Source organism: Labrus bergylta, chromosome 1 (assembly GCF_963930695.1).
Source record: "Labrus bergylta chromosome 1, fLabBer1.1, whole genome shotgun sequence".
In the NCBI taxonomy this organism is placed as follows: domain Eukaryota; kingdom Metazoa; phylum Chordata; class Actinopteri; order Labriformes; family Labridae; genus Labrus; species Labrus bergylta.
In genome coordinates this window covers 9,619,366-9,644,304 of record NC_089195.1, presented here as the reverse complement: position 1 = coordinate 9,644,304, position 24,939 = coordinate 9,619,366, and the positions used below count along the sequence as shown (strand labels likewise).

The following is a 24,939-nucleotide window of genomic DNA, read 5'->3' as shown; positions in this document are numbered from 1 at the left end:
GATAAAGTTCTATATAGCCACATCGGAAAAACTGGCAAAGGATTGAGCACTTAGACAGATGTGTACATATGAGTGCTGCAAAGAGCAAATTCAATACTCTACAAGACCCACATTTAAAATACTGCCTATTTGTGTTGTTTAAATACATTTGCGAGTTAAAATCTTCTTTTTTTTCTGAGTAAATAGCCGAACAGAATGGCCCCTCTAGAATAATATAGTACTGGCATTTCATGGTCTGCATCCTTGGGCAGTATTCATCTTAAAGGTGCACTATGTAGATTTGGTAGTCAAATTTGAAAGTTGGAGAAGTGAAACACTGCTATGCCATATTTTTTTACCTAAATAAACAAACTTTATTCAAAAAATGGGTCCCTGGAACACTGTTTGGAGCTAAAAAGCTACGAGGAGCGTTACGGCTTCACTGTTGTGGGGCCCCCACCATAACTTCTCTCGTAGCATTTTATCTTCAGTGTTACAGGAACCAAATTTTCCTGAGGAAAGTTTGTGTATAGAGTTATAACATATAGAATCTGTACATTTCTCCAACTTTCAAATTTCTCTACCAAAACTACATAGTGCACCTTTAAAGCTGCCAAAGAAAAAATAGATCTTAACTTTGGATAAGTGAACTAAGTAATTGATGATGCTGTTGTTTTTGTCATTGTTGTTGTCATTGTTTCAGAAGACATTTTGTATACAAAACTTAGCTGTCAAATAAAGGTGGGGATTAAATATATTTTGCAGAGAAGACGATTCTGCATTTCTTAGGCCTTCATATTTAAGTTAAGCTAAAAGAGGGAAATACTGAAGTGAAGCAGTTTGTATTTTTTTATCTTTATTAATTCTATACCCACTCTTAGCTTTGGCTTTGTTTGACATGTTTGTCATCTGAAATGAGACAACAACAGGCTAAAGACCCTTTAAGCTTCTGCGTTTTAATTGCTGCAAGGTATCTGCACCTAAAGATGCAGCAGGTTCTTTGCCATCATTAAAATATATATATTTTTAAATTAAAGACTTAATTTTGGCTATAGACGACTGCGATATACTGTTTTCAAATTGAAAGGGCTGAAAAGACACTGCAGAATCTGCACAACACATTTCGGGAAACGCTATCCGCAGCACTTGCGCATTACTGCGCAGAATCCGCTCTCCTCTCTGTGGCGGATGTTACGTCATCAATGTTGGCGGTATTTTGAAAAGTAGGCTCTGCTGTTTGTTGTTGTTGTCCGCGTCGTGGAGGGAAAAAACTGTGTTATTTGGAGATTATGGTAAGACTGCACGTCCTTTGCTTTTGTATTGTCGTTCATATTGTTACATAAAAGATCAGAAATCGAAGTTATGAAAGTCAGACTCCGTCGTGCTGACGTAAACACGCTAATGTCAGTCTCCCTCATGAGAAAGTACAAACTCACATGTGAACTGTGGAAGCTCTTTGTGATTGTACTCTCCACAATTATACCTGTGTGTGTGCACATTTTGACGTCTCCTGTCTCCGTGTTCAGGCGGAGATGAAACCAGCAGAGCTGTCAGAGGAGGCTCTTAACGAGCTGATGGGTTTGTGTGAGACTCAGTTTGCTCAGCTGGAAAAGGTAAAGAACTCAAACCTACGAGTCAGGCACACAGATCAACACCTGAGAGGAGACATTGTACAAACCGTGTGTGTGTGTGTGTGTGTGTGTGTGTGTGTGTGTGTGTGTGTGTGTGTGTGTGTGTGTGTGTGTGTGTGTGTGTGTGTGTGTGTGTGTGTGTGTGTGTGTGTGTGTGTGTGTGTGTGTGTGTGTGTGTGTGTGTGTGTGTGTGTGTGTGTGTGTGTGTGTGTGTGTGTGTGTGTGTGTGTGTGTGTGTGTGTGTGTGTGTGTTACAGCTTCAGAATGAGATTATTCTGTGTGAACCAGATTTCTGCGAGAATCCACAGGAGCAGGTGAGTGAGGTTTACTGACATGTCCTGCTCTTTACTGTTTTTATACACCTGTGTGTTACTCCTACAACACCTGGAAGTTTACATTTAGCTTTTTTCATTAATTGAACATTTGATGACACTTTTAGAAACATTTGAAAACAAAATGGAATAGCAGATAAACTAATGATAACATACACAATATGTGGCATAGCAATGATCATAATAGCACAATGCAGCACATTGGCAAGACAATTATGATACTACAATATTGAAAATTAACCATGATGGCTTCACTGGCACATTACAGAAATGTTGTAAATGTGCAGTGTCCCTGTAATTAAACTTTATATATAAATAAAGTAAAAAAATATAACAATAGCTGATTAATTGAAGAAAATAAAATGTCCTGTAAAAGGTAAAGTGCAGGATTAATGTATTTATGTATTTATGTAATGTATTTATTCACCTCTTATAATGCTTCTCTTAATTTCACTCCTGTCCAACATTATCTCACTGTCGTTGTCTTCTTATATCCCGCTATTAACTTCTTCTTTGGCCGATTAGCTTCTGTTTTGTTCATATTTCTTTCATTCATGTCATGACCGTTAATTCCCATGGAAAGTTTTCAACTTTGAAAATTCCCAGAATTTTGCAACCCTAAACAGCACTCATAATTTGTTGCTTGTAACTACTGCAGTCAGGTACAGTATGTGTCAAATGAAGGGAGTTACAGCGTGCTGCAGAAACCGCCTTTATTTACATGTTTCACAGTAAGTGATGGGACTGACTGTTAAAAGAAAGCAGAGGATTCATTTAATCAGAAAACACTCCTTATGCATGTTCAAAACAAGATCAGCAAAGACATCAGAGGTACCACTATGTCCACAGGTCTCCAAGATTGACCCAAACCAAAAGTGTTTCTTTTACCCCCCAAAAAAAGATTGTTTATTAATCACAAACACATGTTTTGCTGTTTCTCCATTGACGTCTATTCAACAACTTCTACTTCTGTCAGTCATTTAGTTTGGGAATCCATTAAATATGTAATTTTTGTAGATGAATAACTTTCATTTGTTTAAACTTTCTGTGCATTGTGGATATTTTTTCTCAACAGTCAGTGAATCAACTGGTGGCAACAGAAGCTGAGCTGAAGCAGTGGATGACCGTGGAGCCCAAATGTAAGTCTGTATTTACATCGTGATAGAAGCTCCGTATCAATATTTCAATCTAAAGTAAGATGATCAGCAATCAGGACCACAGATTTATAACCATTTGATGTAATTCTACATTTAAAACAAGAAAAAAGAACATGTGTGAAAATAGTGCATTTCTTTAATTTAGATAATTTTTTGATTGTGACATTTTTTGTTGATTTGTTTTAATGAGTTTATTTATTTATTCTCTATTCAGTGTTGGCTCGAAATTCTGAAGTTTTACTTCAAGCTGGAAAAGACGAGGTTTGTTTTTGTGCAAATGGTCCCTTTTTTTAGAAAAACATTTCTTTTTGAAATGTTCCTATTTAAATGCATTGCTGAGGCTCTGAAATCCATTTTCTAACTTTGTTTGTCACAGATGCTCAAGCTGTGCTCGGAACTTGAGATGATTGCTTCCTGCTACGAAGCAAAGCGAGACAAACTGAGGGAAACAAAAGAACAGTGAGTGACCTTTATGTTATAGTGCAAGCTTTCAATACCATACTGTCCTTTCTCGGGGCGTGTAAAGGCTTTTCAGTCATGAGCTGAAGAGACCTCTCAGACATTATTCATTCATTTTCATATTTCCGTCTATTAGGGAACTGAAATGGATGGAGGAGAAGAAACAAGCGCTGATGGCAGCCAAAGATCATGTTGAACGACTTCAGAGTGAAAAGGAGAAATTGTCAGAGCTCAGGTAAGTGTGTAATGGCAGAGTCTCAGAAATATGAGTAATGCAAGTTTTGAGATATGTCTCCACTAGGGGGCAGCAAAACATGGGAAGAGTAACAACTGTATAGAAAAAAATAAAAATGTTGTTTTGCATAAATGAGTGACCATGAGTATTAATAATGTGTGTGTGTGTGTGATCTATGCTGCAGTGTATTGCAGGACACCAAGGCCAAAATTCAGAAGATGAAGGTCTATCAGGATCAGTTAATGGAGTCTCTAGCAGAAGTCCTGGGGAAACACGTCCCTCTGCCTCAGAATGAATCCAGTTCAAGCAAGAAGAAGAAGGTGCAGCATGCTCTTCTCTTCTTTTTTCATCCTCCATGTTTCTGCAGCCTGTGTACTTGTAAAACCTGTTCTCTTCAAACTCCAGTGAAAATAAACACCTTTTTGTTTTTTCCTTTTCAGAACATTACCCCAGAGCTCAATGAAGACTTGATTTCACTTAATGAAATTCTGGAGGTAGGTTGTGATTTACTACATTATCAGCTGGAAGTCAATACGTTTTAAGTAGCGATGCACGATTCTAAAAAATTAGGCCAGATACAAAATAACTATTTAGCCGATTGCCTTTAGATGTTTTTTTCCATCTCTTCTTTGTTACTCTCTTTGTGTCTGTTTTTCTAATGAACTATGAGATCTGATGTATTTCAATTGTTGCTTAGTAGTCCCTCCTCTTGAAATGTCATTGGAAAATGTTCTTTTTATTGAACTTTGTATTTTTTTTTTTTTTGCATCAATAACAACAAAAGTACACCCAAAACAGATATTACACGTTCTTAAGTATCCGTAGTCAGTAGATGTTAAAAAGAAAAAAAAAAGACAAAAGGAGATGTATCTACAAAAAAAACAAACACAAACCAACAAAAATGTAACACAACAAACAAACCCCTAAAGGGCAGCACCCTCGTAAAAGAATATACATACCTATACGCATACATACAAACAAATCAACTTGTCTTTGAGCATTCTAATGTTTCATACCAGTGCAGTGTTTCCCCTAGGTTTAAAGCGTTGGGGGGGGGTGGGGACAAGCCGACACGGCAACACAAACACTTGAAGAAATTTTGGTGTTCATGTGTTACTTTTAATGACAGCTGTCCTTTTCTATCAGAAAGGTATCCTTAAATGACTTATTTCCCTGAATTCCGACTCTATCCACTATCCTATCTCTACAATAAAGGCACAAAAGCCCATAGGCAGCAGTTTCTGTCATAAGTTTCAGCTACTCTGTGAACTCTGGCTTATGTGGGCTCTTCCAATTACGCAGAATAATCCCGGCTGCTATGACACAACCTGTTATGATTAGTACCGACTCTGCCGGTATCAGAGATCTGTCCCTCTAACAAACAAAGTTGCAGGGACTTAACGGCAGGTAGAGCTTGTTCAAGCAAGCCTTCGAGACTCTTCAGCACCACCTTCCATAAAGGTTGTACCATGGAGCAGCGCCATATACTGTAGCATGGAGAAATGTGTTGATAGCAACATGTTAGCCATTAATATTATATTCTCAAGGTGGACGTTTGTATGAAGTGGGACCTCACTATCTGCTGTCCATTATGCTGACTGACTATGGTGGCTAGGCTAACCTTGTTAGCTGGCACGATGAAACCTGACTGCTATCATCGTTTAGGATATGTAATGAAACGACTTTACTGTCACCATGGAGATACCAAACCAAAATACTTTAATACAATGAAAAACACAAGAAAAACAAACATTCCTTTGATAATGTCACTATGTTGCACTCAATTTGTCAATAAAGACAAAAATGTTGAATAAGGATATTTTTTCTTGAAATGTGTCTCAATATAGTGGTATGTTTTAGGGCTGAGCAATATATCGAGTTTTTAAGATATATCGATATATTTTCAAACAAGATATAGGGTAAGACTATATCGTTAATATGGATATAGTTTAAGTTGCATTAAAGTAATGTTATAGAGGTGCCAGGTCACCTTTTCCTCATCTCACTGATGGTGACTGACTGTCTGTTCCTCTTAACCCTGCTCCTCCTCTCTCTCTCTCTCTCTCTTTTATTGTATTTAAGGAACATTTTTATTTTATAATATTACTTTATAAATTCACAAACAGGTAGTTTATTTTTCCATGTGTTTTCACTGTTAATAAAATACATATTAATATATATTGAGTATCGCTATTCAGCTAAACAATATCGAGATATGAGTTTTGGTCCATATCGCCCAGCCCTAGTTTGTATATAAAACTTGGTGGAAGATTGGCGGTACTGGTGGGACATGGCACTGACCCTCTTGTGGGATGCCATTGGCCGCAGCACAAACCGCTGAACTTCAACACAAGCCTTATGGCAGCGACATGCCAAACGCTGTCATTTCAAAATAGAGGAAGTAAGAGAAAAACAAGTTCTATTAAAGCAAAGAACTGTAAATATAAAACATATTTGTTGGAAAATGAAGTCAAACAATAAGAGATCTAAACTGTGTTTAAAATAAGAATATAATGTGCAAAATATCAAACTCTAAAGAAGAAGAGTAATCAAAGACTTGCTCCCAGTTTAAGATGGAGAGTCAACGTCAGTGTCAGAGAAGAGTCGTAGAGTCTAGACTTTAGACTTTATTGTCCATGGTGAGAACAAAGAAAATATGAAGTTCTGAACACAGAGGGCTCGAGCTGTCTGCTCTGTAGGAGTGTTTTTAAGGATAAAAAAAATACTTGATTAATGTAACTTGTTGAATCCAAGTTGTTAAGATGTTTTCAATGATATTTTGACATGTAAAACAATGAGACAGCATCGAGTAAGAACACATTTTTATCAACGTTCCTTGCGCTGTGAATTCTTTTTTACTTCAAATGCTAAAATGGATAGATTTTTTTTATTATTATTTTGTTTAAAGTCAAATCTGCTAGATGAAAATGTGATGGATCCATTTTTCCTTTCAATTTGTTTTAGGATGCCAGTGATTAATTTATAATAACTCTAATAAGACTAATAACTTTTCATAGAGTTCAAATACTCCTAAACATTAAAGGATTGTTTTCGATGGTAAGAGCTGTTTTTTTAACCGTTGTCCATCTTTATGACCTACGTCCTTTAAAGAAGCAGCTCTGTCTATTGAACTAGATAGATCAAACTTACAATTATTAGAAAAAACATTAAAAGTACTGCCTTTGTTTTTTTTTTTAAATCTTAGCCACTAGCCAGTTCCATTTCCATTGTTAAACATCCTTACTACTGACAGCAATTGGAAATGTAAATGTTTCCTTCATTTTCCTACTGTTACAAGTCAAAACTTTCACCTCCGACCAGTCCATACGTAAATGTTGATGTTTGTTTGTGGCTGTAATGACAATTAAAAAAAAACAAGACTAGTAAAACCTGTATTTTTTTAATCAAAGAAATGATATTTTCCTCTCGTCTCTTTGAAGGGTGTTGTCAATTGTCAAATAGAGATTTCTATAAAAACCACTGTGTGTAATGATTGTATGCATGGTAACTTTTAATTGAAATGTCTTACAGTAAACTGTATCAGGTTTGACTAAATACTTAACTCTGTCTTGTGTTCACGACAGCTGCTCATGAACAAAGTCCTGACCACACCACACGACCCCTACATGACGATAGACGACACATTCTGGCCCCCCTATGTAGAAATGCTGCTCCGCTATGGTATTGCAGTGAGGCATCAAGAAAATAACTTCAAGATCCGCCTGGAAACCTTTTGGTAAGGCAGTGGTGCATCAGGCCTACCGCCTCTCAATGTCTGCTTGTGTAATGATATCATTATGTATATTTATGTAAACTGATGTGAAGAATAACGGAGCGAGAAAAGTAATGATGCTCATGCTAGCTGTATGTATGTGAGTTGTTATGTTTCACAGCCCTGTGCATTTCTAAAATGATTTATTTACAAGATGCTCTTTGCACTTCACATGTATGTTTTTTTATGTTTGTTTATGAATAGTTTTGTTTGTACACAGAAATAATGGGTCCTGTAAATTTCTGCTTGTATTTTATATAAGCATTCAGTTCAGTCCAATTTAGACAATGTGCTGATATTTGACTCCAAAGGGTTGAAGTCTTCTCTACGCTATTTTCTTTTATCAAAGGCAAGGTTTTAATCAGAGAAAGGCGATGTATGTTATTATTTTATATATTACATTTTCCATTTTTACTTTCCATGCAATGTTTTTCAAATGTCTTGAAGGGTTTCTTGTCTATATATAATCAGACTGTGGACTGTATATACTGACAATTTTTTCTGTGTAAATGTTTGTGTTCATGTTCAATAAACGTGGGAACTTTGCATACAGTGTGATGTTTTTTTTTGTTGGAAAAATCAATGAAAATTATTGAATTTACAAACAACCAGTTTATATTGTTAAAAATATTAATGAGACGTATTTGAGCGCTGGTTGATGAATATTTTATGAAAAATGCTAAACTTGATTCACAAGAAACTGTGTGCGTCACATGACGTCAGAGCTACCGTCCAATCCGGAGCGGGCGCCGCGTCAGCTTTAGAATTCCTGTGGGCGGAGAGGGGATTCCGGTTCCGGGTGTTTTCATATCCCTCTCGGATGCGTTCATCTCTTTTGATTATGGTCTTTTATCAGAAACTTCTGAAGATTAACGACTGATTAAAGTATAGGTTTTTACATTACGAAGGTCCAACTGAAGCCGTGACCATGACGACCCGCTCGGAGAGGGAGAAGGCCCAGAAACTGAACGAGCAGCACCAGGCCATCCTGTCCAAAATGCTGAGAGAGGAAGACAACAAGTACTGCGCCGACTGCGAGGCGAAAGGTGCGACAGTAAAGCTGAATCCCCTTTTACCACACAAAGTTGACGTTTGACCCAGAATTCGTCGCTGGAGATAACTATCAGTGTAGCATCTGCGTTTGTTAGCTAAGCTAAGTCTCCAGTGTGAAACTGGTTCGGGCAAGTCAGCTGACATCTCTTCCCCTTCAGCTAAACTAAGTGGCTAACTAGCAAGCTAACTTCTCTAAATCTACCAAAAGCTCCGCACAGCACCCCTCCCTTTCCACCGCCTTTAACTCAGCTCTCGACTGATAAACTAAAGTTAACAAGTGTCCTCAGCAAAATAGCTTCTTATGTCTTATTTCCATGTTTGGTCAAAGTTAAATAATGTAAAGCATGACTGTGTCACTTTGAGGCGCTAACGTCACACGATCCTACTTGCATTTGTTTCCCCCGTAGACTTAAATGTTCATCATTAAATCAAACCTGTTTCTTGCTTTGTTAGGTCCAAGGTGGGCATCCTGGAATCTGGGAGTATTCATCTGCATCCGGTGCGCAGGTATCCACAGGAACCTAGGAGTACACATATCCAGAGTTAAATCAGTCAACCTGGATCAGTGGACCTCAGAACAGATCCAGGTACTGACTCTCCTGTTTGTTTACTTTTAGTTCAGTCACAGAAGAAGATGCTGTTCAGTTTGTCTAGAAGTCATTTTGATGATGATGTCAGGTCTGTGGTGGGCATCAAAGGGTTAATTTCAATGTCATATTACTTTTGTAAAAATTATATTGACAATACTTTAAATTCCAGTGACAATACGAAAAACTGTTATTAAGAGGGAGTTGAGTAACCATCTTTTACATAATTACATATTACTATCACTCATCTCAGCATTTCTGCACTATTGTCCTATTTAGCCTTGTATGTATTTTTATTTGCTTATTTGTGTTCATATTTAATGTTATACTTTTGTTCATTGAGAGCACAGTTCACTGAAGACAAATTCCTTGTGTGTTGAAATCTGATTCTACTTCTAAATATTTAGCAATGCACTTCCATTATCTAGTGGACAACAGAGAGACCAAATATAGAGCTCCTAACTTAAGGCCCCTGATTTGGGCAAAGCTCAAACTGGTGGATCCGTCCTTTCATGATAAAAAACTAACAGTAATACATCCACGTTATTCTTAAGTAACCATAACAACCAGTTTTTTTTTGTTTGAGCAAAAGAATGGTAAGTAACTTTATCATTATAAACATTGTTAAACTATTTTCTTTCCTTGAAGATGTTTATTTTTTTAATATAAATATATACACTTATAATCTTTCAACCGACCCCCATCCTCTGCAGTCTCATGTCAAAGTGCCCTTGGGCAAGTCTACAGTGCACCCCAAATTGCTCCCTGCGCGTGAATGCTTATGAATAGACATGTGATTATTTTATACCGATACCCTTTAAATAGCAGCTTCTGGTATCAGTGTGTGAAAGTGGTGTGAATGAGTGAATGTGACCTGCTGTGTAAAAGTGCTTTGAGTAATCAGAAGACTAGAAAAGCGCTATCCAAGTCCATTTACCATTTAGAGTGCATCTGTCCTACAAACAAAAATAAAATAACATGCCAAATAGCAGATGTTTTAGAAAGCATTTCCCGTTAAGTGCAGCCCCACAAATTTAATTTGTAAGAATTTCTCACATCATCTATGTCCCCACTGTCTTTCGTCATTAAACCTACATGTGAAACGGTTTCTCAGCTGTACTTCTGCTTATCCTACCTGATATTCACCAATGTACAACAACTCCGGCTCCAGTTTGCTTCTCTCTTAAACCCAGATGACATAATCTGTGTTTATTTTTTTGTATTCTAGAAAGTAACAAGAGTCCAGAAATGTTACACCTCACAGGATAGGTAGTTTTCCCTATGCTGAGCAAACACATTGCCATGTATCTGTCCTCTTTTCACCATAATATCTTTTCTTTCTACAGAGTATACAGGACATGGGTAACACCAGGGCCAGGAAGCTCTATGAAGCCAACCTCCCAGAAAGCTTCAGAAGACCTCAAACAGACCAGTATCCTTCACTTTCAGCCGATACTTCAACCTCTTTAATAACATAATCAGCCCTCCATGTTTCATCATCGTTACAGTTGCTAACATTAACATTAGGCTGATCACTCTATTATCACACTTAGCTGTTGTTGCTAATACTACAAATAATTTTACCATTATTATAATCTCTTATTCATTGTTGTTGTTGCTCTGTTTGTCTCTATCCTTCTTCCTGCATCTCAGTCTATCCCACTTTCCAAGCCCAGCACAGTTTCAGCAGATGGCTGATCATCATGAGTCTGGTTTTGCTCGAGGTTTCATCCTCTTAAAGGGATGTTTTCCATGCCTCCCTTAGTTGCTAAATTTGCTGGGCTGTGCTCATGACGGATTAATGTTGTGTCTTTTTTATCATAGGAGAAAGGTCTTTGTCCTGCTCGCTTTGAAAAGTGTCTTGAGAGAAGATTTGTTATGAATTGGCGCTATACAAATAAAGATTGATTGAATGATCGATACCCTTTAGTTAAACCTTAAGTGTGGTATACTTAAATTATTCCTTGTGGTGTGTTTGTTCCATTTTCCCTTTAACTCTGGCATAAGAGCTGTGGAATTCTTCATCAGGGATAAATATGAGAAGAAGAAATACTACAGCAAGAATGTGACCAATGGGAGCAGTGTATGTGTCGGTTCCCGTCTCTCTCACTATGCACTTAGCGTTTCACAAGTAGTATGTACACTTGCACAGACACGTTTGTTAAGTTTGGATCTCTTTGTTGTTCTTCGTTTGTAGCCCAAAGACGTAAAGACAGAGAAGGAGCCAGACAGAGGGAGCAAGGTGTCATCGTACACCAAGGTAGGAGTCTCACACACCTCCATTTACAAGTCAGGCTGTAGAAAAATTCACCTCCGCTTTGTTTTCATCTCATATAACTGCTTTATATTTTCAAAGAGTGAAGAGCCCAGGCCAGTTCCAAAAATCAGCCCCGCTAAGACTTCAGAACCTTCTGTGAACCTACTAGGCCTTGGTGAGTATCAGTTCACCTTTTCTGTTATTGGAAAATAAAAATCATACAAATCTGTAATTATTTAAGGAATAAGGCTAACTCATCTTTCAGATTGCTAACACACTGATATATGTGTATATCTCCAGTTTGACTGTCTAATGCTGTAATAATTTTGTATAAATGATGAGTGCACGTTGCCTGTAACTCTGGCTTATTGCTCGTGCTGCGACGTGCTGTGGCTGTGATTGTATACCTTTTTAATGCAGCATCACAGCAGGTGATGACCACTGCACACAAGTGAGATATTTAGTTTCTGTAGGCACAAAGCTACACGACAACTGTCCATCATAAGCTTGTTGTTGACTTGATGTGTATGAATGAAGCACCGGGCCTAAGAGAGAAAGAGTTAACTTTACATTCCTAGCTGTGTTTCAAGCACCGCCTGACAGTCTGACCCTCCCTCCTGTTACTTTATCTACCAGCCAGCAGACTGTGGCTATAAAAGGGCTGTGCTCAAAAAATCGCTATAACAATATATCGTCATGTGCTCCTTGCAAATACATGTATGGATGCAGATGTTACAGAATCGATGTGGATGTAAAGCTGTGAAGACAGTTTTGAAAGACTATTGACCTATGGTTCAGTTCACAATAAAACCATAGCCACAGCTCTGGGATTAAAATATTTTAATGTATCTCACATTTATGGTTTATATTTTAATGTAAACCACACACACAGGTTTAACAGTCCTGAACTGATACACATGTGCAAAAAAACAACAACAAAGACTTCACACGGTGCATACAGAAGTTAACATACCTGCAAATGAAACTGTTAACTTTATTACACTGCAGGCACATCCTCCTGCAGCCTTTTCTTTTGATATGGTTTCAAAATCAGGTCTGTTACCGATACGGCCGCTCTGGTTTCACTTGTACACAAGTGTAACACTTAATACTCAGAAAGCCTGACACTTCACTGTCCCTCCACTGACTGCCTCAGTCACAGCTGACTTCCATGTTTGTTTTCATTGAGTCCCGTCCGTCCCACCAGCACAGAGTTGGGTCATTTGCATTTCAGCCTGGCTGTTCAAACTGAAGTCACATTGCAAAACATTCAACCTGTTTCTGATTTAGGCGGTGATATGATCATGATCCAAATCTGGTTTAAAAAGATCAGAGTCCACGTGACTTGTGCTGTATGATTAAAAACCCTTGATTTTGAAGATGTGATGTTAATAAAATGATTGTTATAATGAATTTATCTGAGGCACATTTGAACCAAACAATCTGATCTGGGTCACTTTTGTCATGTGAAAGTACTCTTAGATCTTCTTTGCTAAGTTGACATCATAACTGTGTGATGTAGATGTGTTTTTTTTTTAAATCCAAGCTATAGAATTCCTGCTGCTCCAAAATGAAATTTTGCACCAGTGAGCCACTGCTGAGCTTTTATCTGTGAAGTATTCCAAAGAAGCGTTAAAGCTGCAGGCTCAGTCACTGAGATGTACAGCACTTCACGTCTTTTGTCTTGTTTTGTTGGATCATTGTTACTCAAACAGCAAAATGATGAGCATTGAATTAATCAGATGAAGAGAGACCGTTAAGAAAGGAAAATAGATGATTGAAGTTTCTCACAGCACAGATGTGCCAACAATATGGAAAATGTTCCAGTAGGGTTTTAGTTTGATCACAGTATTGGTCAGTCTGTGGGCTTGACTCTGATTGTGTAGAAATAAAAAGACTGAAGTGAGATGAATGGACTGAGAAGGTTTTTCTTATTTGACAAAACAGTTCTTGATCTAGTTTCATTTTGTGGACACAATATGCAGTTAAAGTGAAATCGCAATAAATTGTATCCAAAAATGTTTCAAATTGCAATAACATTGTTTCATGACTCAAGTGTCGTGATAATATCATATCAAAGACCCCACCGATATGGGTTTTTTCCAGGCCGATAATGGTATCGATATTGGGGAGGGAAAAAATCAGATCTGCTTATATCTTTCTTTGTTCTATGTTCGATGTTTAGAGATAGATGGATATAGATAATCACACATTTATATGTTATTTATTTATTTAACTCAATGATACTCAAATGAAATGATATCTGATTGGTGAATAAATCTAGTAATATCGCCACATATTGGAGGTGAAAATAGCCGATACTGATTGTCACTTGATATGCTAATATCGGCTGATATTATCGGCTGGCCGATTAATTGGTTGGGCTCTCGTATCGCAGGTTGCCAGCCCCCTTGCTCTGACCCAAATGATTGAAGTCATTACTCAGAAATCCTGAGTGTTATCACTTCATTACAGACGAGACGCATTTATGATAGTGATTACCATGAATGGGTATTTGGATTCACTGTTATTATTATGTTATTATTTGCGTCCAATGAGCTACTAAGAGTACGCTGATAAATTTTTTAATTTTCTAATCTTTCTGCTTATTGTGTGAGCAGTTTTGTAGCTCTACGGGAGTGACTCGCAGTGAAAGGAATACAAATAAAGCAAACATGAGCTCTAAGCTCTAAAGTACATGTTGTCCTCTGAAGGTTTTGGTGTTCTTACATCATTCTTCGTGAATCTAGCTCAAAGTTCATTTAGGATGCGTCAGTGTGTTATGTTGCCTGTGGTAAAGCAGTCCCTGCCTGTGGTTGTTTCTTCTGACTGTGTTAGCTCATTTCCCACCTGTTAAACTGGTTACTTCACCTTTTCTCTCACAGACGCACCAACAGCTGCATCGACTAACAATGGTAGCACGAGCACAAGCCAGAACAACAATGACCTGGATATATTCGGCCCCATGGTGTCCAACCCCCTCCCTGCGTCCTCGTCGGCAGCTCAGTTTCCTCAGGTACCACCAAGCAAGAATTCCCTCATCCATGATTTGTCCTGATTTCTCAGTATTGCCCAGGACAGCATAACTATGGTGGAATGGTTGTTTAGTTTAAAACTAAAATGAAGTGAGCAGTAAAACTATCAATTTAAATGATAGCAATCGACATCATTAGCCCATGAGAGAACAACACTGATGCTACGAGACGGAGAGCAAGGAGCAGACAGAAAATGAATGCAGCTAATGAGGCAGCAATTAAGCTGAACATTTAAATGGAGCTGTAAGCAGTGATGACTTTTATTTCTGATTCATTCAGTTATTATTTTGATGAATCATTCAGTCGAAAATTAATTTAAAGGCCGTCCACCTAGGACTTAAAAACCTGTGTGTGTCTTTTTAGTGTTGGCTGTTCAATCAACATGAACCCAAAAATGTATTTTCTACAGAGATACAAACACACCATTCCACTTTTTAAACATGGTTTCCTCTACGCTCTTAGAAATAACTGTTTGTTTCTAGAAATGAATCATAGGAAGCAATCTTTTGTCTCTGCTGCAAGCTGCCTCAGCTCAACTGTACCAAACAAATGTACTAAATAAATGTATTATTATCAAGGCATTGTACTGGTAGCACAGGCATTCAAATATTTACTAAGAAGTGAATCTGTGTCTTTGAGGGAAACTCTAACAAGACAGACAGACTCACAGTTTCATGAAATAAACTTCTGTTGTTGTGTCACAGTACAGGTGAATTACAGGTTTTTAAAGGTCCCATATTATACTTCTTCTGGTTTTATATGCTCTTCAGTGTGTTTTCCAAGTGTCCTGTGCATGTTTAGGCACATCTATGTGCAAAAATTCAAAGTCCGTGGAAACACGGCTTCTCCTACGTCCTCCTGTTAGCTGTAGCATTAGCTGCATGTAACGCTCGGTTCTCGCACACGTGGGGACTCTGAACGTGGGCACTTCAGAGCCAGAGAGAGTCAGAAGCGAGCCGGTGCATGGAGCGGCAGTACATGAAAACAGACACTTTTCCGAACTTTAGCTATTGTGAACATACTTTAGTAGGTACATAGATTCAATATACAAACCCCAAAAAGGGCAGAATATGGGCTCTTTAATAAACACAAGGCCTTAAGGCTTCATCAGTATCTCGCAGCCTGTCAACAAACCAGGCTTGACATGTGGGGCATTGCTATCCAGGGCAAGCAGCTATCACTGTATGTCTAAATGAATAAAATATTGGAGCCATTCTGTCAAATCTGGCAAACAACCGCAGAAGACTGTTTGCCAGGGCGTTAACTTGCTCTCAGGCTTGGTCAGACTGTGTGAGAAGAAGCAGTATTTGTTACATATTTAATTATTCAGCCATATGTTGTTAATAGGTTTTTGGTAATTATGAAACCTGTTAAGCTAGGACAGCACTCAGGGAGTGACAGCAGAGCCCTGAATCTTAGCTGATGGTTTATCATATCTTCGTCAACTTTTCCATCATGTCTGGTTCATTGAACTCTTCGCAGGTGAGCTCCAGTAACGCGGCCGGCACTCCGACACAAGCTCCAGCCGCTGGAGCAGCAGGAGGTGGAGCCAGCTCGGGGTCCGGGCAGGGAGACCTGGACCTGTTCAGTGACAGCAGTAGCACCCCTAAAACTGACGATTCGGCCAAAAAGCCTCTGTCTAAGGACTCCATCCTGTCCCTGTATGGAACAAACAGCATGTCCCAACAGGCGCCCACTGGTGAGGAGACCGATGTCACTTTTCTGCATTTTAATGATTAATGGGAAATAATCTGTTTCTTATCAATTATTGAAATAAGTTTCCTTCTTACCACAAGACATTTATTTATTTATTGGCATTGATTCAACAAAATATTATCTAATTAGAAGCATCCAAATGAATTGGAAGACAAGGGAAGTAATTAAAAATCTGTTTATTGATAAATGATAGTTTGATATACTTAACTTTTTAAACATGCCTTGTCTTTACCAAATAATTAGTTCTGGTTGCCAAGCCTAGCTCCATCCCAATGTATGTCCATAAGCCTATTTAGAAATCATCTACCGGTATATATGGATGCTTCTTCTGACTCCAGAATTTAGGAATCATCGCTCTTAAAATGGGTTTCATCATCAAAGTATTTCAGAGTTCTCTGTACATACCTAGGCTCACTACGACAACAACAATTGCCAATAACCTAATTTAAAATGAATTTAAAAGAGTTACTCTGCCAACATGTAAACACGTTTATTTGCTCTCCTTTATTTTTTGTTAAGACAGTAGTACACAGGTCACCCTCTGGAACTGCTCATGTTTTACAACATTACAAACTCAAAACAAAAATCCATCTGTGCATACCAAAATGAGCTTTAATCCTAAAAACAAGCTTTTCTCTCCATTAAGCTTTGAGTCAAGTTTAAGTCAAGTTCTCTTTGTGTATGGTTGAAATCACAATAAAGTACACAGTGAGACGAAATTTTGTTGAATTTTGAACAGATAACACAAGGAGACTTTTTGATACTGGACTTGTGTGTATCTCTGGCTGCTCCTGCGGCTTGTATTGAAAGTGAAAAGTGAAGCGTGCATTTAGCTTGCACTAAATAGTTAGTGGATACAACACAGCGCTGTTAAACAGAGTCTATGTGGGGAAGTTTAGAGACTACAGCAGGCTGTGGGACGACGCTATTATCGTTAACTTGGTAGATGTTAGATAGATGCAGACGCAGTGAGAGGGAACGGAGAAAAGTTGAAACGACCATTTGACTGGCTAGGGCATTTGACCACAACAATAAACTATGTTGCACTTAAAGTAAACAGGTGCACATGGTGGCATGCATTACTTTGTGTCTGCATTTGTGCAGCAATATATGTTGGTGTGTCTCGGCATGCCCCCAGGATTCTCCTTCATGCAGTCAGGAGAGGAGCTTTAGCTAAATCAAACGCGCTTAATACAAACCATAGTTGTATGCATGACTGGGTATAAACATTTACCCGCCATGTGGTGGATAGCACTCTGAAATGTACCCGCATTTGGCGCTTGGTGGGTGTTCAAATCAGACCCTGCATGCAAGTCATGGGAAATGTAGTTCCTTGACTTGCTGAAGAAGATTTCTTGACTTTAGTCTGTGGTGGGCCCACATGGGCAGACTTTGAAACCCCCTGAGCTACAGTAACATTTAAACACCAAAGTCACTCTGAGATCTATGAAGGAGGCAGTATTTCAAAGCAGGAATCAGTTAGCAATGTAACTTATCCCTGTGCGTACATCCCCATGGTAACAGGTTATCTGCAGGATAAGAGATGAGAGGGTCAGAGTGGTGGACGAGCAGAAAAACACGTTTTTTTTAAGATCATTTTTAAGAAGAAAGATTCTCTTTGTATTCTTTATCAATGTCATTCAACAACAAAGACTGATTTGATGAATTTGTATTTAAAACCTTCTAATTACTTAACTTACAAGTGATACAATGTTAGTCTATTTATAACTTTAACCAGGCTTTTTATCATCATACATACGTGCCATGAAAATACATCTTAATTAATACATTTTGTAAAACATACAGAAGGGATTTATAATTTACTTATCTATTCGTGCCCTGTAGGTGAGACAGTTAAGTTAAATTCCTTGATTTCATTTATTCATTCAGCCAGATGACAAAAGATTTCTTGAATAAGTTTAACTGACTTTCTAACACAAGCTTCTGCTAGATACTTTATGTCCTACAGAGCTTTGCTGACTTCTCATCCTGTTCAACAGAATGGCTCCTTTAACAAACAACCAAATATGAAGCTACTATTTGAATAGTAGCTGAATCTTTGACTTCACACATTTTAATACCGGTTTGAGAAGTACATGCATGATGTAACATATGCATAAACAATCTTCCCTCTGTTTATCATGTCTTGTCCATATCAGCTGGGATGTTCATGGGCCCCTCCCAGATGCAGTTTCCTGTTCAGGCTGCTGCTGGTTATCAGGCCTTCCCTGGCATGGGCACCGCCATGCCACCCACAACTGTCATGGGGGCCATGATGGGGCCCAATCCGGGCATGATGGTCGGGATGACGATGCCTAACGGCTTCATGGGGAACGCACAAGCTACAGGTGTGATGGGCATGGCACCGAGGATGATGGGACCACAGGGTGGTGCGATGCCAGCAGGCATGGTGCCAGCTCAGGGCATGTACGCCATCCAGCCCGGGCAGCAGGCTCAGTGGAACATGGGTCAGGTATGAGAGTCTTCATTGTTTCTTACTGCACTGTTGTTTGAGAATACTTGTAAATATTTTACTTGAGACTTTGGTTTGGTTTTGTTCAAATGAGAGTGTATCAGGTGGTATTTGTTTCACATGTGACCACACCCAGCTGTGATGAAGCACTACAGAATAGCTTATTGTGAGGTGCTTTATTCTATACAGGATGTAGACAGTACAGTCAGCAGCCACCAGGTGGCAGCACAGGCACATATTAAAAATAAGTGCTTCATCCCAAAGAAATACTATGCAACTTTTATGAAGTGACTTCAATAATGAGGCTTGACTGAGTGATGGCAGCACCAGCACAAGCCAGAACAACAATAAACATCATGTGGTAGTCTGAAAAAATACAGATTGCATGCTATAAAAACCTCTTTTTATACTTTCAGTCTGCCAACAATGTTGTGCACAAAAGAAAGCTGTTCACTGCTGATTAAATAGCAGAAAAAGGAGCACACTCAAACAGTAACAGATCTTCAGTTGCACGGCTGCAATAAGACTTCCAAGAAAACAGAAAAGTCAGCACACTCCATGTCCTTTAATGTTTTATATTCTGGGTAGATCAGAAGCAACCAGATCAACAATGGACCCCTTTCAGCATGAAGCCTTCATCAGCGTCCACTGCTGATTCAATCAAATTGTTGTTGGTTAAATAAAAAATAAAAAACAGTATGCAGATCACTGAAGAAAATCCAAGAAGTTACAATAATTCGTATTTGCATTTGTTGTTCAATTAGCAGGGGCTTTCTGTAGTATCCTTATTACTTCGATATCACTTTTCTACAGCAGGGTTACAAAGTGCTTTACATCAACAAGTCTTAATCAGTCTTAAACAAACATTGTCTTGTTTTGAGGGCAGGGTTCAGGGTAGGAGTAAGATATTTCAGACTACGGTTTGTTTTGCTCTCGTGTTAATCAGAATCTCTGTGACGTCCTCAGGTGAACCAGCAGATGTCGGGGTTGACTCTGAACAGTGCAGGTGGTCAGATGGCCTTCGCTCAGCCTCCGTCAGCTATGGGGGGATGGGCCGCTGCTGGATCTGGCCAGACCCTGAGCACTCAGCTGTGGAAGTGAGCCTTCGAGCAGGTTGATGGTCGGGCAGAGTAAGAGTCGAGGTCGCAGCAAGTGCAAAATGTATCTTGTGCTTCTCTGTGCCTCGCTATGAACTGATGCCCTGCTCCATTGTGGACCAGCCTTCAGAACATGGAAATTCTCTCTCTTTTTTTCCCTTCTCCCTTTCTCTGTCTCTCTATTTCTCTCTATTGTGTGAGTGAATTGGGAGTCATACAGGATTACAGCCTGGCAGTTTCTGCCTGTCGTATGGTTTTTGATCATTACTTTTATTTTCCTTTTTTGGAAAAAAAAAAATGACAAGGAAATAACAGTCCCAACAAAAATGATACCGACATATCAGAAAAGCTGCAGGACCAGTTACACAAGCTTTTATTGTATCACTGTATCATTATAAGATTATAGAACATTTAATGAATAGTATTTAAAGGGAGAAGATTTTGACTATCAAGTCTGTCTGTGCTGCTCCCAAATGTACAGCGCTGTATAACCTTCTTTTAAAGTACTTGTGGTTCCCCTATAAAATTAAAGTGATAAGAAATGACTTGCTCTCATGCGTCTTCTGTGATTCAAGTGTTATAACTCATAAGGTTCCCTCTGAAAGTAAGGGATGTTTCTGTGTGAGATTAACGGTTCAGTAGGCCTGACCTTACAAACATCTGTCAGCAATATGCTCCATTTTCATGGGACAAAAAGTTTTCACATTGACAAAGATTACCAGGATGAAAAGGATGCACTAATGTTGGTCAATGCTCAAGGTCACTTGACCTGGAAATACACATTTTTGGCCATAAATGTAGAAATATGTGCTGCTTTTATGGAAATCTTTCACACAAATGTCTCAGGTAAATGATTATGTTATCACATATCCATAAGGTCAACCTCACTGGGACATAATGTTCTACAAAAACACTTCTGGCCTTAACTCAACATAATTACTGGAAATCAGGAGGAAGGAATGTATCTATTTCAGATTTGGTCGGGTACTAAAATAGTGACAAATTTTGGGGGCACAACAATAATGTGTCAACAATAAATCATGTCCTGGGAGGGTCCGTTCACTGGGCCTTTCAGGGGCCTAGCCAAATCTGTGGGCGGGCCTGTACAGACATATCAGTACTCAATGGATTGTGCATATACAGAACCGAACATTATTACAATATACAATCAACAGACAACTTATTTTTCAAGTGGCCTTGCTCCTTTCATCAGGACAATGCCAAACAACGTTCTGCTCGTATTACAGCAGTAAGAGAAGGAGTCTGGGTGATGAACTGGCCTGCCTGTAATCCCATTTTGTCATCCACTGAGCATTTTTGGAGCTTTATGAAGCTTAAAATGAGACAAAGGAGACCCTGAACTGTTGGACAACTAGTCCTACAATAATCAAGAGGGAGAAAGAATCCACTTTAAGAGTTACAGAAATGTCTCCTTATTAATATTAGAAGGGAAAAAAAGAGATGCAACAGAGTGGTGAACATGACCCTGTCCCAACATGTTGGTGGCATCAAATTCAAACTGGGCGTATAGTTTTACAAATACATAGTCAGTCAACATTTGATATGCAGTCTTTTTGCTATTTTTAATTAAGTATGAGTTCTCAATGTTTTACAAATCATCACATTGTTTGTGTTTGCTTTTTGCACAATGTCCAAATGGGGTTGTATTTTAAATGTCTGGACAGACATGGAAGACAGTTATTTATCAGTAACTGAAATGTTTTGCACAACTAGGATGTAATAACCCTAAGTTATGATTTAGTCTCAAGTAAATATATTTGTGTCACCCATAAAAAAACTGAACAGAGAAAGAATACTGTTTTCTGTGTACTTGCAGGGTTTGTTTATTCTGCCGGTCATTACTACTCCCTCCCTCTAGATGTCAGTATTGTATTGAAGTATAAGTCCAACAGGATGGCTTTCATAGCTTCATAAGGCATCACTGAGTATATTTTAAGTATTTAATCTTTAAAAGGTTAAACCGACCAAGAATACAGCATGACACCATAAAACAGAGGGCTTGGATTGCATCTTGGACAGTGAGTATTTCTAAAGAACAGAGTGAAAGAAGAAAGCCTTTTAGGGCAAATTAACATCAGATGTGCTTATTTGTACTTCTTAGTTCACTCCTTGAGAGGTACTGCAGTCATTGTTGGAGCTGCTAGCATTACTAAAGATTGATCTCTCTCTTACTTATGGGTTTGAATCAATTAATCCTTTGTTGTTATGATTGTGGTACAAAGGATTTAAACAAATAAAACAAATGTTCTCAATAAAGCTGTTTTAAACATCTTTGCTCGATTGATTTCATTAAAGCAACACATCCACAAAGTTTGTGTGAATTGATTAAATAATAAACTGAGTCTGAAACCGTCCGCATTGTCTGTGTAGTTTTGGCTTTCACAATGTGCAGAGAATGTCTTTCTCATTAGATCTTTTAAAAGTTATGTCAACTATATGTGCTAACAGCTTTTGGAGGCAGTCTTGCCGTATTCGTAGGAAAAGGGAGTTGTCCGTTAAAGTCTGTAGCCAAACTGACCTGAATGTTGAGAGCTGGTAACCTGAAGGATGTTGTTCAGGGCCAAAACACACATCGCTGTACTTTCCTTTCCTTTTCTTTTTAATTTGTAGTTGCCTAGATTTTATTAATCACTTTTATATTTTGATGCTTTTGTGGGTATTTCCTTTCCTGACATCCATAATCAGAATGCCACGTTAATTACTACTGCTTTATTTTATTACTGCTACAATCAATGCACCTTTGTTAGAAATAAAAAAAAATATTGTGAGCCTCTTAGGAACCTTTACATAAGCTTTGTGGACTTGGAAAAGCACAGTCAAACTGCAGGTTTATAGGCCGTAGCAGATTTGCAGGGAAAATGTGCCTCACTGTGCCTCTGAGTGGTTCTGATCGGTGTGCTCTCCCTGCATGGCCGTTCTCTGATTTGTGTGTTTCTTAATGGAGATTGAAACAGAATGTATTTCTTTAGACACACACTGAATACTGTGACACATCCACCCAGCCCATGGGAAGCTGCATTAGTGGATGTTGTCACTTTAAGAGTCAATAAGGAAAAATGCAACAGGATCAAACCTATTCTTTGTATAAGCTTATTCTTTCATAATAGCATGCATACTGCTGCTAAGCTGTAGTAATCCGTCCTGGTCTGCAGGCTCTTCTAACTGTATGTATGGGTGTTATATCTCAAACCAGCCCTACAAGTTATACCCCCACCTCTGAGCTGTCCTACACTGCAAAGAATACTATACTCATTGTCAATATGTTTTAATGCTGTTAAAGGCAATTGTGCTTGCTTGCACAGGAGGACCAATCTCATAGCCATGCTAATGGATGAAAAAATCACATCTATCTCATGCTTGGCCAGGCCTGTCAGCCCCTGAAGTGTATTTGGTCTTGTTCCACTCTCTACCTCTCAAATGCCTCGCTGCAGCTTGGGCACAGTTTGAAAACTTTCACAGTAAGGTCTGATGCCATACAGCGCACAGAGACCTTTAGCAAAGAGGTTAGGCATTCCTCTCAGCTTGAGTGTAAAACCTAGCACGGCTCCAGAATAGAGGGAAGAATGCTCCCTCTCTCCCCAGCCTCTTTAATGGACTTTTTGACCCTGAGACATCAGGCATTCCTGCTGATATGGGCGTCAGCCTCCAGTTAAACTTTTGCAGATATGAGTAATGCTTAACCAAACATTTCACTGATATGAAATCTGATTATAAAATTGCACTTGGAAACACAGCAGGCCCACACTGAAGTCAATTTATCTGATAAGACTTTTAACATTCCTGATGTAAAATAGTCAAAAGGTCCAATTGGATCAAGCCTGTAAAGAAGCAGTTTATAAAAAATAGATGTACACTTTTACAGAATCAGATGAATACCAAGTGGGTACCTCTGGTGTTGAATAATGAAGCCAATTCAGAAGTGCAAAAAACTGCAGTACCTCAAGTGTTCACTTGAGGCTGGTTCCAAAGGACGAAGAAGTCCAATACACACCCCTCATTAAATGTCATTTTTTACAGCATAGATAAACATGTTCACAGCCTCCTGGTACAAAATGAACAGTCGGAATGTCTGATGTCTGTGATGGTACACACTGTACAGGGTGTGTATTTTTATTTTTTATAACTTGTTTTGATTTCATTACGAAGACAAAATAAGGGGCATGGCTGATCTGAAGGGCGGGCTTGTTGTAGTTGTTTCCCAGGAGGCTTAAGGCCCTTAGCTCCATCACTTTGCTTGTAGGTTGACCGAAAGTTAGTTGGAGACATGTAGCTGATTGACAAGTGGAGTGTGGGAAACAGTTTCAACAATCGAGTATCAAAACAACTCTGCCTTTCATGTTCTCATCCTTTAGTTTCATTTAATGAACTGAAATGTCCTGACCTAAGTCAAGTATTTCATGACATCAGTGAGTAACATCTTCTTTTTCTCTGGGATCTGAGTCTGCTAGCTTCAGGCTAGCCGAAGATGGCAAACAACCAAGACAGAGACAAAATAGGCAAATGACTGTTGGCAACTTGGCACCGCTTCCTCTCATACTCCTTTGAGCGACAGCGTGCAGACAGCAGACCTATTCATGCTGTAGATAATAGCTTAAGTACTACTCAGTATCAGATTTCTTGATTTTCTTGTTTGTCTTCCCCTACACCCTGTATCTGTTTAATCCATCTTTAACCACAATTTCCTCACAGTCAATTGATTTATGATGACAGTTTATTATAATGCCTAGAGGAACCGGGGCTAATTGAAGCTAATCAAATGGCTCATACCTCCAGGTAGTGGTTTAAAAATCAACAACAAAGTATAAATTTTATTACTAACATGTCTATTAAGATTAAAGGAAACTAGCCGCCCTGATGCCTCTAAAAAGTTCACCACGCGCTCCTTTAATTATGAGCTTCAGCTTCTGTTTGACCACAACATACTTACTTGACAATAAATAGATTGAGATGATGATATTTAGCTGCTGCCAAATAGTGCTAATGAGTTATTGTATGCTTCTGTACCTTTAAATGTGGGTTCATGTCCCTCTGGCGTGTTTTGCATTTGTCTTTTCAGATGCTAATCTATATGGTAAAGTGATAATTGTCAGACTCCTTATGACTATATAATAAAACCCAAAATGACCATGACATCA

At 38.7% G+C, this 24,939-nt stretch overlaps 2 protein-coding genes across 2 annotated transcripts; both read left to right on the top strand.

Moving 5' to 3' along the window:
- The first annotated feature begins 1,173 nt into the window (after positions 1 to 1,173).
- Positions 1,174 to 8,111, top strand: cenpk (centromere protein K). Its single transcript, XM_020642834.3, has 10 exons — positions 1,174 to 1,271; positions 1,506 to 1,592; positions 1,868 to 1,924; positions 3,018 to 3,081; positions 3,314 to 3,360; positions 3,476 to 3,558; positions 3,695 to 3,793; positions 3,978 to 4,113; positions 4,234 to 4,287; positions 7,378 to 8,111. Exons 1-10 carry the CDS (start codon positions 1,269 to 1,271, stop codon positions 7,531 to 7,533), a joined length of 786 nt encoding a protein of 261 aa, XP_020498490.1. The 5' UTR covers positions 1,174 to 1,268; the 3' UTR covers positions 7,534 to 8,111.
- Positions 8,112 to 8,328: 217 nt separating this feature from the next.
- LOC109990652 (stromal membrane-associated protein 1) lies at positions 8,329 to 20,328 on the top strand. The gene is made up of 10 exons (XM_020642830.3): positions 8,329 to 8,611; positions 9,072 to 9,205; positions 10,552 to 10,637; positions 11,213 to 11,288; positions 11,403 to 11,465; positions 11,562 to 11,637; positions 14,348 to 14,478; positions 15,980 to 16,196; positions 18,373 to 18,686; positions 19,653 to 20,328. Exons 1-10 carry the CDS (start codon positions 8,494 to 8,496, stop codon positions 19,785 to 19,787), a joined length of 1,350 nt encoding a protein of 449 aa, XP_020498486.1. The 5' UTR covers positions 8,329 to 8,493; the 3' UTR covers positions 19,788 to 20,328.
- The last annotated feature ends 4,611 nt before the right edge of the window (positions 20,329 to 24,939 follow it).

Coding starts and splice junctions, on each gene's coding strand:
- cenpk (XM_020642834.3), top strand. Junction 1,925..3,017: donor GCGAGAATCCACAGGAGCAG/GTGAGTGAGGTT, acceptor TTTTCTCAACAG/TCAGTGAATCAACTGGTGGC. Junction 3,082..3,313: donor GATGACCGTGGAGCCCAAAT/GTAAGTCTGTAT, acceptor TTCTCTATTCAG/TGTTGGCTCGAAATTCTGAA.
- LOC109990652 (XM_020642830.3), top strand. CDS start 8,494: ATGACGACCCGCTCGGAGAGGGAGAAGGCCCAGAAACTGAACGAGCAG. Junction 8,612..9,071: donor CGCCGACTGCGAGGCGAAAG/GTGCGACAGTAA, acceptor TTGCTTTGTTAG/GTCCAAGGTGGGCATCCTGG. Junction 11,638..14,347: donor TGTGAACCTACTAGGCCTTG/GTGAGTATCAGT, acceptor TTTCTCTCACAG/ACGCACCAACAGCTGCATCG.